This window comes from Carcharhinus amblyrhynchos, chromosome 7 (genome assembly GCF_965287045.1).
Source record: "Carcharhinus amblyrhynchos chromosome 7, sCarAmb.v2.hapA, whole genome shotgun sequence".
Classification (NCBI taxonomy): Eukaryota; Metazoa; Chordata; class Chondrichthyes; order Carcharhiniformes; family Carcharhinidae; genus Carcharhinus; species Carcharhinus amblyrhynchos.
The window spans coordinates 126,535,826-126,553,823 of record NC_137330.1 but is presented as its reverse complement, the minus strand read 5'-3'; the positions used below and the strand labels follow the sequence as shown (position 1 = coordinate 126,553,823).

Genomic DNA, 17,998 nt, shown 5'->3' with positions numbered 1-17,998 from the left:
GGAGGATCAAGGAAAACCCCAAAGCTTTCTATAGGTATGTCAGGAATAAAAGAATGACTAGAGTAAGATTAGGGCCAGTCAAGGACAGGAGTGGGAAGTTGTGCATAGTGTCTGAAGAGATAGGAGAGGCACTAAATGAATATTTTTCATCAATATTCACACAGGAAAAAGACTATGTTGTTGAGGACAATATTGAGATACAGATTATTAGACTAGACGGGATTGAGGTTCATAAAGAGGAGGTATTAGCAATCTGGGAAGTGTGAAAACAGATAAGTCCCCTGGGTTGGATGGGATTTATCCTCAGATTCTCTGTGAGGCTTGGAAGGAGATTGCAGAGCCTTTGGTTTTGATCTTTAGGTCATCATTGTCTACAGGAATACTGCCAGAAGACTGGAGGATAGCAAATGTTGTCCCCTTGTTCAAGGAGGGGAGTAGAGACAACTCTGGGAATTATAGACCAGTGAGCCTTACTTCTGTGGTGGGCAAAGTTTTGGAAAGGATTATAAGAGATAGGACTTATAATCATCTAGAGAGAAATAATTTGATTAGGGATAGTCAACACGGTTTTGTGAAGGGTAGGTCGTGCCTCACAAACCTTACTGAGTTCTTTGAAAAGGTGACCAGAGAAGTGGATGAGGGTAAAGCAGTTGACATGGTGTACATGAATTTCAGTAAAGCATTTGATAAGGTTCCCCACAGTCAGCTATTGCAGAAAATACGGAGGCATAGGATTGAGGGTGATTTAGTGGTTGGATCAGATTGGTTAGCTGTAAGAAGACAGAGGGTGGTGGTTGATGGGAAATGTTCATCCTGGAGTTCAGTTACAAGTAGTGTACTGCAAGGATCTGTTTTGGGGCCACTGCTGTTTGTCATTTTTATAAATGACCTAGATGAGGGTGTAGAAGGATGGGTTAGTAAATTTGCTGACGACACCAAAGTTGGAGGAGTTGTAGACAGTGAGGATGGATGTTACAGTTTGCAGAGGGACATTGATAAGCTGCAGAGCTGGGCTGAGAGGTGGCAAATGGAGTTTAATGCGGAAAAGTGTGAGGTGATTCACTTTGGTAGGAGTAACAGGGAATACAGAGTAATGGACTACTGGTAAGGTACTTGGTAGTGTGGATGAGCAGAGAGATCTCGGTGTCCATGAGCATAGATCCCTGAAAGTTGGCACCCAGGTTGATAAGGCTGTTAAGAAGGCGTACGGTGTGTTCGCTTTTATTGGTAGAGGGATTGAATTTCGGAGCCATGAGATCATGTTGCAGCTGTACAAAACTCTGGTGCGGCCACACTTGGAGTATTGCGTTAGTTCTGGTTGCCACATTATAGAAAGGATGTAAGCATTGGAAAGGGTGCAGAGGAGATTTACCAGAATGATGCCTGGTATGCTGAGAAGGTCTTATGAGGAAAGTCTGAGGGACTTGAGGCTGTTTTCGCTGGAGAGAAGAAGGTTCAGAGGTGACTTAATAGAGGTATACAAGATGATCAGAGGATTAGATAGGGTGGACAGTGAGAGCCTTTTACCTCAGATGTTGATGGCTAGCATGAGGGGACATAGCTTTAAATTGAGCGGTGATAGATATAGGACAGATATCAGAAGTAGGTTATTTACTCAGAGAATAGTAAGGGCGTGGAATGCCCTGCCTGCAACAGTAATGGACTCACCAACATTAAGGGTGTTTAAATAGTTATTGGATAAACACATGTATGATATTGGAATAGTGTAGGTTAGATGGGTTTTAGATTGGTTTTCACAGGTCGGTGCAACATCGAGGGCTGAAGGGCCTGTACTGTGCTGTAATGTTCTATGTTCTACACACCCTAAACCTATGTCCCCCAGTGCTTGACTTTTCTACCTTGGGAAAGAGCATCTGACTATCCACTCTGTCCCATGCCTCTCATAATTTTGTAAACCTCTATTGGGTTGCCCCTCAACTCCTGTCATTTCAGTGAGAACAAACAGAGCTTATCTAATCTCTCCTCATAGCTAATACCCTCCAGACCAGACTACATCCTGATAAATCGCTTCTGTGCCCTCTCCAAAGCATCCACGTCCTTCTGGTAGTGTGGTGACCAGAATTGTACACAATATTCTAAGTGAGGCCTAATTACCATTCTGTACATCTGCAGCATGACCTGACAATTTTTATACTCAATCAATGAAGGCATGTACCTATGTTTTTTGAGGATTGTTCTGTTAAGCAAAATTTAATTATGTAACTGCAATCTTGTGATTAAGTTTTTTTATTTAATATTGAAAATCCCAAAAGATTTTATGTTTTTTTTAATTCAATAGACTTTTCTTCTCATTGTCAAAATACAAGAAAAAAAGTTTGTGATGAGCTAACCAAGTTTCCCTTTGGTATTTGGTTTGCACAGCATTTAGCATCTGTTGCATCCAACAGCAGCCAATAATATTAAAAATGCGTTGACTTGATTGTGCTGCATAAAGTGAGATACCATACAAAATCAGAAGAAACAAAATAAGTTACAAGGGAGAGAGAGCGAGATAGTGAAGAACGAGGCTTACAAATCAAAAGTCCAAAGTTGAGTGAAACCATTCATATTGTCACTATCACTCTGATCTTGACACAAGTAGTATAAGTTGTGTTAAACTGTAACTGACCATCCAAGTTTAATAACATACTTTAGTTGATAACTTAATGAACTTGTCTGGATGTTGTCTCAATAAAGTCAATTCACAATCAGGAAAAATCCCAGAACTTGTATCCTTCAACAGTTCAGTTGTTTGATTTTCCATTGGCTTTTTAACCATAGTAGGCATCACTCCCACCTGTAGTCCAGCTATTTTGTTACCCATGATAAACTGTATTCCTGGACAAGATAATTTGTCTATCATTCCTACTGCAACTTCACCACTCTTCTCTGGACTCTCCAACCTCACTTATATAATGGAAGACTACCCTTCTCACCTTGAATTCCATATCTTACTACCTTTTCTAGCAATGTTCCTCCCAAACTACACAGTTTCTCATCTCTTACCATCAAAGATTGACTTGCTCCTGTATCTCTTAAAATTTTAACTTTTACCTACTCTGGTACACATGAGTAAACTTTACTCACACAAGTAAATTCTTTAAAGAGATTGGCACCTTCTTACTCCTGACCAGGTTTTACCACCTCTTTAGCTTCAACTGGGCTTTCCTTTACCACTTTAACAAACCCCACTGGCTTATCTTGTTTTACCACATCAGTGTTCCTAGTGCTTTTCTTAAACCACCAACACTGACTTTGCATGGCCTAATTTATTACAGTGAAAACATCTGAGGCTTTTCATTTGTAGTCCACCCTCTTGTGTTTCCTTTTTTACATGAGGTACACTGTCACTGTTATCTCCCACAAGATCTCCTTTATCACCACGGGATTTCTCTTTCTCTCAGTTTCTATCCCTCGCAGATTGACACTGATGTCAGAAACCAAACTTTGATTTATGAACTAATTCATAATCATCTGCCATTTCTGCTGCTAACTTCACAATTTTAACCTTCAGCTCTTTCACATGAATTCTCATTGCATTAGGAAGTGAATTTTCAAACTCCTCCAAAATAATAATTTCTCTAAGAGCTTCATATATCCCGTCAATTTTCAAAGCCAGATCCAACTATCAAAATTAATCCCTTTGATCCTTTCAAGTTCTATGCATGTTTGACAAGGCGCTTAGATTTCTAAATCGTTGTCTGTTGGCTCCTGACACTCGTTCATATACATCTAACATGGATTTTTTTGCTTTATCATTTCCAGATATCTCCTCTGATAGTGATGTTAGTGATACCTCACTAGCTCTACCTACCAACTTTGCTTTGAATCAGTAATACCCACATGGTCTGTGACTATTTTATTTGTTTAGCCACTTTCTCAAACAAAATGAAAAAAGCTTCTACATCCTTCTCAGCAAACCTTGGCAATGCTTGGACATATTTAAATAGATTCCCACCAGGCCTTTGACTATGATGCTCGCAAGCTTCTTTACCATATTTGTCCCTACATTCAGCCTGTACTTTTCCCTTTTTCCCCCACCATTTTTAACTGATGTTCACTTTATTTCCAGCTTCCGCTAATCATATTCTCTCTCTTCTTCTTTTTGTTCAGTTGGAGCTATCCTTTCTTTTGTACTTCCAAGGCTATCCTTTCCCTTTCTTTTTCCCTTATCTGTAATTCGGGCAGTTTCAATTCTTTTTCTTGTTGCAATTCAAACTGCTCTAATTCTTTTTCATGTTCAAGTTGTTTCATATGTAATTGAATTCTAGCCACTTCCAATGATTCTGACTGTTTCTGGCAATTTTAAATGCTAGCCATTGCCACAATTATCTCGCCCTTCTTACAATGTCAGGTAACTGTCAACTGCAAAATTTTTGCCAATTCCAAAAGTCACTATTTATAAAGCACCCTGCATGACTTCTTCCAACCCAGTAACTTTTTAGCATCTGAAAGAGATACTATTCCACAAGGCACCCCCTATTCAAACCTGAAAACAATACCTGAAAAGAAAACATAAGTATGCTCACCACTCAATCTTTGAGTCCAATAATCCCAAATCAATCAAGGAATATAAATTTTAATCCTACAAAGAACCTCCAGTGATTATAATCCAGGTCAGAAACTCCAAAATGTGTTATGAAGTCTGCCTGGATCATAAGTTTTGCAATTTGAATTTGACTGGAGTCATAGAGGTTTACAGCAGGGAAACAGGCTCTTCGGCCCAACTTGTCCATGCCGCCCTCTTTTTAAAGTGCCTAAACTAATCCCAATTGCCCGCATTTAGCCCATATCCCTCTATACCTATCTTACCCATATAACTATCTAAATGTTTTTTAAAAGACAATATTGTACCCGGCTCTACTACTACCTCTGGCAGCTTGTTCCACACACTCACCACCCTCTGTGTGAAGAAGTTGTCCCTCTGGACACTTTTGTATCTCTCCCCTCTCACCTTAAACCTATGCCCTCTGAGTTTAGACTCCCCTATCTTTGAGAAAAGATGTTGATTATCTAGCTGATCGGTTCCCCTTGTTATTTTAAAGACCTCTTTAAGATCATCCCTCAGCCTCCTATGCTCCAGAGAAAAAAATCCCAGATTAAGGCAAGTATGAGATGTTTCACTCCAGGTATGATTTAAGTGACCCACTAGGGAGCTTTTATCAAAGTTTATTTAAGAATATGGTTAACATATAGCAATAACTTTTCCCAATTACAAACAAGAACAACCACGATATTTTATAAACTTGAACAACTAAATGAAATGTTCCAATCAAACAAACCTCCTTGTAAATATACACCTGCCACAGGTTTAACATGGGACAAGAATGCTTATGTGATGCTTGAGTTTAGATCTTTGTTTGGCTTCTGCAGCTCTCTTGACTCACACAGACAAGCTTGATTCCCAAAACACCAGGGAGAGAGAGAAAGACTCTAGTCACTAGCTGGCAAACCACAAACAGCAGAATTTTCACTCCTGGAAGGAAAGAAAACCTGCTTTCAGCCACCCGGCAGAATTTACAATACCAGAGAGAAAGAACAGCCTGAAGTGAACCACCTTCCAACTAAAACACAGCAGCCACCAGCTCAAAACTATTAGTAAAACTAAACTATCCAAAGACACCTGACCTATCCACCATTCTTTCCCCACAGATTTATAAAAAACCTGGACACTGCATGAGGCCCAGAGTAAAAATAAACAAAACCCCATTTAAACCAATTAACAGCAATAAAAGGACTTCTAAGGAGACAGCTCGAGGCCTGCTTATAACTAAGAACATGATTAAAAATATGTTTCTTAAAAGCACACTAGGTTCCATTCTTTATCATCAGCTCGTAAATTCTGCTGGAATGATGAATGTGTAGATACTGAATGAGGACAGATTCTAACATCTGCAGTGTTTTGCTTTTATCTGAAGACAGAATTGAGCTTGTTTTTAAAGTTTCCTTGTCCAATAGTCTGCTGACATTCAAACGACATGGTTTACCGAGAATAGCAGCTTTCTGGATGAGGTGTCTATAGTGTCAAAACTTTTAGGAGGGAATGGAAGAAAGTGAGAAGGAAAATAATGTTTAATTGATTAGTGGCATTCAATTATTTTATATTTTATGATTGGTGTGTTGCTGTTGTGCATTCCTACCTGTAAATCATTATCTTTCTCCTTCCTCTTGATCCAGTTTTTACCCTGTGTCTGAGGGTCTATTAGAAGAGGATACCTGGTTGCTTTGGTAACAATAATACCATTCTGAACTGACAGATCATCACTTGGTAACCCTTGTAGGTTCCACTCACCAATCTAAAAAGATAAAAAACAAACTTTAAAAAGGCAACAAAGTAAGTCTGGCCATAAATGCAGTTTCTTCAATGATCAGTGGAGAGGCCAGGCCAAAGGCTGTGGTAGCTCATATGGTATAGTTATTTGTAGCAGGTAGTCAAGTGATTACAGTACTGAACCAACAGTCTGGAGGTTATGACCTTAAATTCGAACATGACAAGGGGCAAAATTAAAATCAATAAACCCAGTATCAGCAAAAAATTACCAGGGAAATTACTGGAATACTGCAAAAATTTCAAATGGCTCATTTATGTCCTGGACTGGAGGGAGTCTAATATCTTGGCAGGGAGAATTATGAGAGACACGTGGGAGGGTGTAAACTGGTTTGGCAGGGGGTGGGACCCAAAGAAACTGGGAGACAGAAGAGAAGGTTGAGAACAGCACAGAAGTTAGAGAGCATTTTAAATAGTAGAGACAGTGTCAGTAATCCTAGTACTAGACAGACCAGGAAAAAGCAGGGCAGAGAGCAAGGGAAGTCCAGATTAAACTGCATTTATTTCAATGCAAGAGGCCTGACGGGCAAGGTAGATGAACTCAGGGCATGGATGGGTACGTGGGACTGGGATATTATAGCAATTACTGAAACATGGCTAAGGGAGGGACAGGACTGGCAGCTCAATGTTCTAGGGTACAGATGCAATAGGAAAGATAGAACATAAGCTAAGAGGGAAGGGGGAGTTGCACTTTTGATTAGGGAAAACGTCACAGCAGTACTGAGGGGATATTTTTGAGGGTTTGCCCACTGAGTCTATGAGTAGAACTGAGAAATAAAAGGGGGGAAATGACTTTAATAGGATTGTACTATAGGACGCCAAATAGTCAAAGAACAAAGAAAATTAAAGCCCAGGAACAGGCCCTTCAGCCCACCAAGCCCGCACCGACTGAACTAAAACCCCATACCCTTCGGGGGACCATATCCCTCTATTCCCATCCCATCCATGTATTTGTCAAGATGGCCCTTAAAAGTCACAACGTATCCGCTTCCACTGCCTCCTGTGGCAATGAGTTCCAGGTACCCACTACTCCCTGTGTAAAAAAAATCTGCCTTGTACATCTACTTTAAACCTTGCCCTTTGCACCGTAAACCTGTGCCCCCTAGTAATTGACTCTTCCATTCTGGGAAAAAGCTTCTGACTATCTATTCTGTCCATGCCTCTCATAATCTTGTGGACTTCTATCAGGTCACCCCTCAACCGCTGTCATTCCAGTGAGAACAAACCAAGTTTCTCCAACCTTTCATAGCTAATGCCCTCCATACCAGGCGACACCCTGGTAAATCTTTTCTGTATCCTCTCCAAAGCCTCCAAATCTGTCTGGTAGTGTGGCGACCAGAATTGAACACTATATTCCAAATGCGGCCAAAGGTTCTTTCAAGTTGCAACATGACTTGCCAATTTTTCAACTCAATGCCCTGGCCAGTCAGCAGGAAATTGAGGAGGAAATATATAAGGAAATTACAGATAGCTCCAGGAAAAATAGGGTGGTAATATAAGGGGATTTTAATTTTCCCAACATTGACTGGAACAGCCATAGTATTAGAGGATTGGAGAGAAATTTGTTGGGTATTCAGGAGGAATTTCTCATTCAGTATGTGGATAGCCCAACCATAGAGGGGGCAAAACTTGACCTCCACTTGGGAAATAAGGAAGGGCAGGTGACACAAGTGCTCGTGAGGGGTCACTTTGGGACCAGTGACCGTAATTCTATTAGCTTTAAGATAGCTATGAAAAATGATAGGTCTGGCTCAAAAGTTAAAATTCTAAATTGAGCCAAGGCCAATTTTGATGGCACACAGGCAGGAACTTCCAAAAGTTTACTGTTGAGAAAGGCATGGATGTTAGGGAATTTGGGATAAAATAGCAATGTCTCGAGGAGTGCACATATTACAGAGAAGGAGATGCTGGAAGTATTAAAGTGTATCAAGGTAGATAAATCCCTGGGACCTGATGAAGTGTATCTCAGGACACTGTGGGAGGCTAGGGAGGAAATTGCAGGTCTGGTAGCAGAGATATTTGAATCATCGACAGCCCCAGGCAAGGTGCCTGAAGAGTGAAGGGTGGCAAATGTTGTGTCGTTCTTTAAGAAGGGCGAAAGGGAAAAGTCTGGAACTACAGGTGGTGAACCTAATATCTGTAGTGGGTAAGTTGTTGGAAGATATTCTGAGAGACAAGATCTGTAGGCATTTAGAGAGACAAGGACAATCAATATGGCTTTTTGAGGGGAAAATCATGTCTCATGAATTTGAGTTTTTTGAAGGGTGAGAACAAAAGAACATAAGAAATAGGAGCAGGAGTAGGCCATCTAGCCCTTCGAGCCTGTCCCGCCATTCAATAAGATCATGGCTGATCTGTTGTGTCTCAGTTCCACATTCCCACCCTTTCCCCATAACCCTTAATCCCCTCTCTTATCAAAAACCCATCAACCCGCGTCTTAAAAATATTTAGTGAGGTAGCCTCCACCACTTCAACGGGCAGAGAATTCCAGAGATTCACCACCCTTTGAGTGAAGAAGTTCCTCCTCAACTCCGTTCTAAACCGCCCCCCTTTATCTTGAGGCTGTGCCCCTTAGTCCTACTGTCTTTTTTGAGCGGGAAGAGCTTCTCCACCACTATCCTATCCATCCCATTCATCATCATATGTCTCAATGAGATCTCCCCTCATCCTTCTAAACTCTAACGAGTACAAGCCTAGTTTATTCAGCCTCTCCTCATAGCTCAACCCCCTCAACTCCGGCATCAGCCTAGTAAACCTCCTCTGCACTCCCTCCAAGGCCAAAATATCCTTGCGTAAGTACGGCGCCCAAAACTGCACCCAGTACTCCAGCTGCGGCCTCACCAGTGCCCTATACAGCTGCAGCAAGACCTCCCTACTTTTATATTCAATCCCCCTCGCTATGAAGGCCAGCATCCCATTCGCCTTCCTGACCACCTGCTGCACCTGCAAGCTGGGTTTTTGCGACTCATGCACAAGGACCCCGAGGTCCCTCTGCACCGTCGCCTGCTGCAGTTTTTCGCCACGTAAGTAATAGTCTTTCCTACCATTATTCCTGCCAAAGTGGACCACCTCGCACTTGCCAACATTAAATTCCATTTGCCATTTCCTGGCCCATTCGCCCAGCCTATCTAGATCCTTCTGCAGACTCTCCACACCCTCCGCGCAATTTGCCGTTCCACCTTCTTGGTGTCATCAGCAAATTTCGACACCATACACTCAGCCCCCTCCTCCAGGTCATCTATATAAATGGTAAATAGCTGAGGCCCCAGCACCGACCCCTGGGGCACTCCACTAGTCACCAACCGCCAAGCCGAATAGCACCCATTGAACCCCACTCTTTGCCTCCTATTTGACAACCAATCCTCTATCAACCAATGACCATAATTCTATTAGTTTTAAGATAGCTATGGAGAATGATAGGGCTGGCCCAAAAATTAATATTCTAAATTGGGGCAAGGCCAATTTTGATGGTACCAGGCAGGAACTTTCAAAAGTTAATTGGGAAATTCTGTGAGAAAGCAAAGGGATGTCTGGTAAATGGCATGCTTTCAAAAGTGTGTTAACCGGGGTTCAGGTTAAACACATTCCTCTTAGCGTGAAAGGCGAGGCTGGCAGAAGTCGGGAACTCTGGATGATTCGGGATATTGAGGCCCTGGTCAAGAAGAAGAAAGAGGTATATGACATGCATAGACAGCTGGGATCAAGTGAATCTCTTGGAGAGTATGGGGGGTATAGGAGCAGAGTTATGAGAGAAATTAGGAGGGCAAAAAGAGGACATGAAATTGTATTGGCAGATAAGGAAAAGGAGAATCCAAAGGGCTTCTACAAATACATAAAGGGCAAAAGAGTAACAAGGGAGAAAGTAGGGCCTCTTAAAGACCAACAGGTAATGTATGTGTGGATCTACAAGAGATGGGTGAGATCCTCAATGAATATTTCTCATCAGTATTTATTGTTGAGAAAAGCATGAATGTTAGGGAACTTGGGGAAATAAATAGTGATGTCTTAAGGAGTGTACATATTACAAAGAAGGAGGTGCTGGAAGTCTTAAAGTGCATCAAGGAAGATAAATCTGCGGGACCTGATGAGGGATATCTCAGGATGTTGTGAGAGGCTAGGGAGGAAATTGCAGGTCCCCCGAGCAGAGATATTTGAATCATCGATAGTCACAGGTCAGGTGTCTGAAGATCAGAGAGTGGGAAATGTTGTGCCTTTGTTTAAAAAGGGCTGCAGGGAAAAGCCTGGGAATTACAGGCCAGTGAGTCTCACATCTGTGGCAGGTAAATTGTTGGAAGGTATTTTGAGAGACAGGATCTACAGGCAGAGATGCAAGGATGGATTAGGGATAGTCAGCAAGGCTTTGTGAGTGTAAAATCATGTCTCACAAATTTAATTGAGTTTTTTGAAGGGGTAACCAAGAAGGTAGATGAGGGCAGTGCTGTTGATGCTGTCTCCATGGACTTTAGCAAGGCCTTTGACAAGGTAAACATAAGAACATAAGAAATAGGAGCAGGAGTAGGCCATCTAGCCCTTCGAGCCTGCCCCGCCATTCAATAAGATCATGGCTGATCTGTCGTGGCTCAGTTCCACTTTCCCGCCCTTTCCCCATAACCCTTAATCCCCTCTCTTATCAAAAACCCATCAACCCGCTTCTTAAAAATATTTAGCGAGGCAGCCTCCACCACTTCAACGGGCAGAGAATTCCAGAGATTCACCACCCTTTGAGTGAAGAAGTTCCTCCTCAACTCTGTTCTAAACTGCACCCCCCCGCTTATCTTGAGGCTGTGCCCCCAAGTCCTGCTGTCCTTTCTGAGTGGGAAGAACCTCTCCACCTCTACCCTATCCATCCCTTTCATCATCTTATACGTCTCAATAAGATCCCCCCTCATCCTTCTAAACTCTAACGAGTACAAGCCTAGTTTATTCAGCCTCTCCTCATAGCTCAACCCCCTCAACTCCGGTATCAGCCTAGTAAACCTCCTCTGCACTCCCTCCAAGGCCAAAATATCTTTGCGCAAGTGCGGCGCCCAAAACTGCACACAGTACTCCAGCTGCGGCCTCACCAGTGCCCTGTACAGCTGCAGCAAGACCTCCCTACTTTTATATTCAATCCCCCTCGCTATGAAGGCCAGCATCCCATTCGCCTTCCTGACCACCTGCTGCACCTGTAGGCTGGGTTTTTGCGACTCATGCACAAGGACCCCGAGGTCCCTCTGCACCGTCGCATGCTGCAGCTTTTCGCCCTGTAAGTAGTAGTCCTTCCTACTATTATTCCTGCCAAAGTGGATAACCTCACACTTGCCAACATTGTATTCCATCTGCCAGTTCCTCGCCCACTCGCTCAGCCTATCTAGATCCCTCTGCAGACTTTCCACACCCTCTGCACAATTTGCTGTTCCACTTATCTTTGTGTCATCAGCAAATTTCGACACCCTACACTCAGTTCCCTCCTCCAGATCATCTATATAAATGGTAAATAGCTGAGGCCCCAGCACCGATCCCTGGGGCACTCCACTAGTCACCATCCGCCAATCTGAATAGCACCCATTGACCCCCACTCTCTGCCTCCTATTTGACAGCCACTCCTCTATCCACGCTAACACCTTACCCCCAACTCCATGCCCCCTAACCTTCTGTAATAACCTTCTGTGCGGCACCTTATCAAATGCCTTCTGAAAATCGAGAAACACCACATCCACCGGTTCCCCTCTATCCACCGCACTAGACACATCCTCATAGAATTCCAATAAATTCGTCAGACACGACTTCCCCTGAACGAATCCATGCTGCGTCTGCTCTATCAAACAATTCTTCTCTAGGTGCCTCGCTATTTCTTCTTTGATGACGGATTCAAGCATTTTACCTACAACAGACGTTAAACTAACCGGCCTATAATTCCCTGCCTTTTGCCTGCTACCCTTTTTAAACAGCGGCGTAACATCAGCCGTTTTCCAATCTTCCGGCACTTCCCCAGAATCCAGCAAGATTTGGAAAATAATCACTAAGGCATCCACTATCACTGCCACCATTTCCTTCAGAACCCTTGGATGCATTCCATCCGGTCCTGGGGACTTGTCCACCATCAGTCCCTCTAGTCTGTTGAGCACTACCTCTCTCGTAACAATGATTTCATTCAGGCCCTCAACTCCTACCATCTTTCCATCGCGAACACCCAGCAAGCTATTCACGTCCTCCTCCATGAAGACCGAAACAAAAAAGTTATTCAAGGCCTCAGCCATTTCCCCATCCCCTACCATTAAGTCCCCCCTCTCATCCTCTAAGGGTCCAATGTTCACCCTAGCCAGCCTCTTCCTTTTTATATATTTATAAAAACTCTTACTATCCTTTTTTATATTAAGCATTAGCCCAGCTTCATCGTTTATCCTACCTTTCTTTATCAACTTCTTTGTTATTCTTTGTTGATATTTAAACCTCTCCCAATCCTCTTCTCGCCCACTACTCTTCGCCACTCTAAACGCATCAGCTTTTAATTTAATACTCGTCTTTATCTCCTTCGTTATCCACAGCTGATTATCTCTTCTCCTACGATCCTTCTTTACCATCGGAATAAATTTCTGCTGAGCACCAAGAAAGATCTCCTTAAAGATCCTCCACTGTTCCTCAGCAGACCTACCTTCCAACGCGCTCCCCCAATCAACATTCGCCAATTCCTCTCTCATCCTATCGTACTCCCCTCTGTTCAAACAAAGGACACAGGTCCGGGAACCCACTTTCTCCTCCTCCATCTGCATCAGAAACTCCACCATACAATGATCACTCTTCCCAAGAGGATAAGAACATAAGAACATAAGAAATAGGAGCAGGAGTAGGCCATCTAGCCCCTCGAGCCTGCCCCGCCATTCAGTAAGATCATGGCTGATCTGTCATGGCTCAGTTCCACATTCCCGCCCTCTCCCCATAACCCTTAATCCCCTCGCTTATCAAAAACCCATCAACCCGCGTCTTAAAAATATTTAGCGAGGCAGCCTCCACCACTTCAACGGGCAGAGAATTCCAGAGATTCACCACCCTTTGAGTGAAGAAGTTCCTCCTAAACTCCGTTCTAAACCGCCCCCCCTTTATCTTGAGGCTGTGCCCCCTAGTCCCACTGTCCTTTCTGAGCAGGAAGAGTCTCTCCACCTCTATCCTATCCATCCCATTCATCATCTTATACGTCTCAATGAGATCTCCCCTCATTCTTCTAAACTCTAACGAGTACAAGCCTAGTTTATTCAGCCTCTCCTCATAGCTCAACCCCCTCAACTCCGGTATCAGCCTAGTAAACCTCCTCTGCACTCCCTCCAAGGCCAAAATATCCTTGCGTAAGTGCGGCGACCAAAACTGCACGCAGTACTCCAGCTGCGGCCTCACCAATGCCCTATACAGCTGCAGCAAGACCTCCCTACTTTTATATTCAATCCCCCTCGCTATGAAGGCCAGCATCCCATTCGCCTTCCTGACCACCTGCTGCACCTGCAGGCTGGGTTTTTGCGACTCATGCACAAGGACCCCGAGGTCCCTCTGCACCGTCGTTTGCTGCAGTTTTTCGCCACGTAAGTAATAGTCCTTCCTACCATTCTTCCTACCAAAGTGGACCACCTCACACTTGCCAACATTAAATTCCATTTGCCAGTTCCTGGCCCATTCGCCCAGCCTATCTAGATCCTTCTGCAGACTCTCCACACCCTCCGCACAATTTGCCGTTCCACCAATCTTGGTGTCATCGGCAAATTTCGATACCATACACTCGGTTCCCTCCTCCAGATCATCTATATAAATGGTAAATAGCTGAGGCCCCAGCACCGACCCCTGGGGCACTCCACTAGTCACCAACCGCCAATCTGAATAGCACCCATTGACCCCCACTCTCTGCCTCCTATTTGACAACCAATCCTCTATCCACGCTAACACCCTACCCCCAACTCCATGCCCCCTGACCTTCTGCAATAACCTCTTGTGAGGCACCTTGTCAAACGCCTTCTGAAAATCAAGAAAGACCACATCCACCGGCTTTCCTCTATCCACCGCCCGAGACACATCCTCATAGAACTCCAATAAATTTAGAACATAGAACATAGAACACTACAGCACAAACAGGCCCTTCGGCCCACGAGTTGCGCCGATCACATCAACACCTTCCAATCTATAGAACTATCTATAACCCCCAATCCCATTAAACCCCATATACTCATCCAAAAGTCTTTTAAAAGACCCCAGCGAGTTCGCCTCCAACACCACTGACGGCAGCCGATTCCATTCACTCACCACCCTCTGAGTGAAAAACTTACCCCTAACATCACTTCTGTACTTTCCTCCCCGCACCTTAAATCTGTGTCCTCTCGTAGCGACCATTTCAACCCGGGGAAATAGCCTCTGAGAATCCACCCTATCTATTCCTCTCAATGTTTTATAAACTTCTATCAGGTCACCTCTCAACCTTTGTCTCTCCAGGGAAAAGAGACCCAGCTCCCTCAACCTAACTTCATAAGGCATGCATCCCAATCCAGGCAACATCCTTGTAAATCTCCTCTGTACCCTTTCAATAGCTTCTATGTCTTTCCTATAGTGAGGTGAGCAGAACTGCGCACAGTACTCCAAATGAGGCCTGACAAGGGTCTTATAAAGTTGCAGCATTACCTCCCGACTCCTAAACTCAATCCCTCGATTAATGAAGGCCAGTACACCATACGCCTTCTTGACCACATCCTCCACCTGTGAGGCCGATTTAAGAGTCCTGTGGACCCGGACCCCAAGATCCTTCTGCTCTTCAACACTACTAAGGCTCCTGCCCTTGATAGCGTACTCGTTCATCCCGTTGGTTCTGCCAAAATGGACGACAACACATTTATCCGCGTTGAAGTCCATCTGCCACTTCTCCGCCCAGTCCTGCATCCTATTTATGTCCTGCTGCAACTTTTGACATCCTTCCAGACCATCCACAACACCACCGACCTTCGTGTCATCAGCGAACTTACTTACCCATCCCTCCACTTCCTCATCCAGGTCATTTATGAAAATGACAAACAGCAAGGGTCCTAGAACAGATCCCTGGGGCACTCCACTGGTGACTGACCTCCATTCAGAAAAAGACCCATCCACAACCACTCTCTGCCTTCTGCAGGCAAGCCAGTTCTGGATCCACAAGGCCAAAGGCCCTTGAATCCCATGCCCTCTCACCTTCTCAAGAAGTCTTGCATGGGGGACCTTATCAAACGTCTTGCTGACGTCCATGTACACCACGTCCACGGCACTTCCTTCGTCAATGTGTTCAGTTACATTATCGAAGAACTCAACTAGGCTCGTAAGGCACGACCTGCCCTTGACAAATCCATGCTGACTATTCCTGATCATGTCAAACCTCTCCAAATGCTCGTAAATCTTGTCCCTCAGAAGCCTCTCCATCAGCTTACCGACCACTGAGGTCAGACTCACCAGTCGGTAATTTCCCGGGCTATCTCTGTTCCCTTTCTTGAAAATAGGGACTACATCCGCAATCCTCCAATCTTCCAGAACCTCTCCCGTCTCCATTGACGATGCAAAGATCATCGCCAGGGGCTCTGCAATCACTTCCTTCGCCTCCCACAGTATCCTGGGGTACATCCCATCTGGTCCCGGCGACTTATCTATCTTGATAGAATTCAAAAGTTCCAACACATCCTCCACCTTAATATACACAAACTCAATCTTTTCCATCTGCTGCAAATCCGTAGCAAAATCTCCCAGATCAGCTTCCACCGTGAATACTGAGGCAAAGTACTCATTAAGCACTTCTGCCATTTCTTCTGGTTCCACACAGACCTTTCCCCGTTCACCTTTTATAGGTCCTATCCCTTCTCTTCTCATCCTTTTACCTTTCACATATTTATAGAAGGCCTTGGGATTCTCCTTAATCTTACCCGCCAAGGTCTTCTCATGACCCCTTCTGGCTCTCCTAATTTCCCTTTTAAGCTCCTTTCTACAGTCCTTATACTCCTCAAGATCCTTAACCTCTCCTAGTTCCCTGAACCTTTTGTACACCTTCCCTTTCCTCCTGACTAGGTTCAACACAGCCTTCGTGCACCACAGTTCCCACGACCTACCAAAACCCCCTTGTCTCATCGGAACGTTGTCATTCAGAGCTCCAGACAAACATTCCTTGAATATCTGCCACCTTCCTTTGGTACTTTTCCCTAAGAACGCCTCCTTCCAGTTTATTTGTCCAAGTAACTTCCTGACTTCTTCGTATCTCCCCTTACTCCAGACAAACACCTTCCTAGCCTGCCTGATCCTATCTCGTTCCAATGCAATTGTGAAGGAGATAGAATTATGGTCACCATTCCCAAGATGCTCTCCTACCGAGAGATCCATCACCTGCCCTGGTTCATTCGCCAGTACCAGGTCAAGTACAGCCTCTCCCCTCGTAGGCTTATCCACGTACTGTGTCAGGAAACCCTCCTGAACACACCTAACAAACTCCTCCCCATCCAAACCTCTTACCCTTGGGATATTCCAGTCCATGTTTGGGAAATTGAAGTCTCCCATCACGACAACTCTGACAAATTTGTCAGACACAACTTCCCCTTAACGAAACCGTGCTGCGTCTGCTCTATCAAGCAATTCCCCTCAAGATGCCTCGCTATTTCCTCCTTGATGATGGATTCTAACATTTTACCTACAACAGACGTTAAACTAACCGGCCTATAATTCCCTGCCCTTTGCCTGCCACCCTTCTTAAACAACGGTGTAACATTAGCCGTTTTCCAATCTTCCGGCACTTCCCCGGAATCCAGCGACGTCTGGAAAATAACCACCAAGGCATCCACTATCACCTCTGCCATTTCTTTTAGAACCCTCGGATGCATTCCATCCAGTCCTGGGGACTTGTCCACAATCAGCACCTCCAGTCTGTCGAGCACCGCCTCTCTTGTAACAGTAATGTCATTGAGACCCTCCAGTCCTACCACCTTTCCATCGCTAACACCCGGCAAATTATTCACGTCCTCCTCCGTGAAGACCAAAACAAAAAAGTTATTCACAACCTCAGCCATTTCCCCATCCCCTACCACTAAGTCCCCCTTCTCATCCTCTAAGGGTCCAACGTTCACCCTAGCCAGCCTCTTCCTTTTTATATATTTATAAAAACTCTTGCTATCCTTTTTTATATTAAGCGCTAGCCCAGCTTCATAGTTTCTCCTACCCTTCTTTATCAACTTCTTTGTCAATCTTTGTTGACATTTAAACCTCTCCCAATCCTCTTCTCGCCCACTACTCTTAGCTACTCTAAACGCCTCTGCTTTTAATTTAACACTTTCCTTCACCTCCTTCGTTATCCACGGCTTATTACCTCTCCTCCTACGGTCCTTTTTAACCATCGGAATAAATTTCTGCTGAGCACCAAGAAAGATCTCCTTAAAGATCCTCCACTGCTCCTCAGCAGATCTACCTTCCAACGCGCTCCCCCAGTCCACATTCGCCAATTCTTCTCTCATCCTACCATACTCTCCTCTGTTCAAACAAAGGACACGTGTCCGGGAACCCACTTTCTCCTCCTCCATCTGCAACAGAAACTCCACCATACAATGATCACTCTCCCCAAGAGGATCCTTCACCGCAAGGTCCCTAATTCTACCCGCCTCATTACATAACACCAGATCCAAGATAGCTCGCTCCCTCGTCGGCTCCAACACACAC

At 44.3% G+C, this 17,998-nt stretch overlaps 1 protein-coding gene across 1 annotated transcript in view; it reads right to left on the bottom strand.

The window, feature by feature from the left end:
- LOC145345623 (dynein axonemal heavy chain 8-like) overlaps positions 1-17,998 on the bottom strand; it is a 1,557,438-nt gene that overhangs the window by 290,169 nt on the left and 1,249,271 nt on the right. The window contains exon 76 of the mRNA XM_080193457.1: positions 6,141-6,296. Coding sequence (XP_080049583.1) covers positions 6,141-6,296 — 156 coding nt within the window. The remainder of the gene's footprint in view (positions 1-6,140; positions 6,297-17,998) is intronic.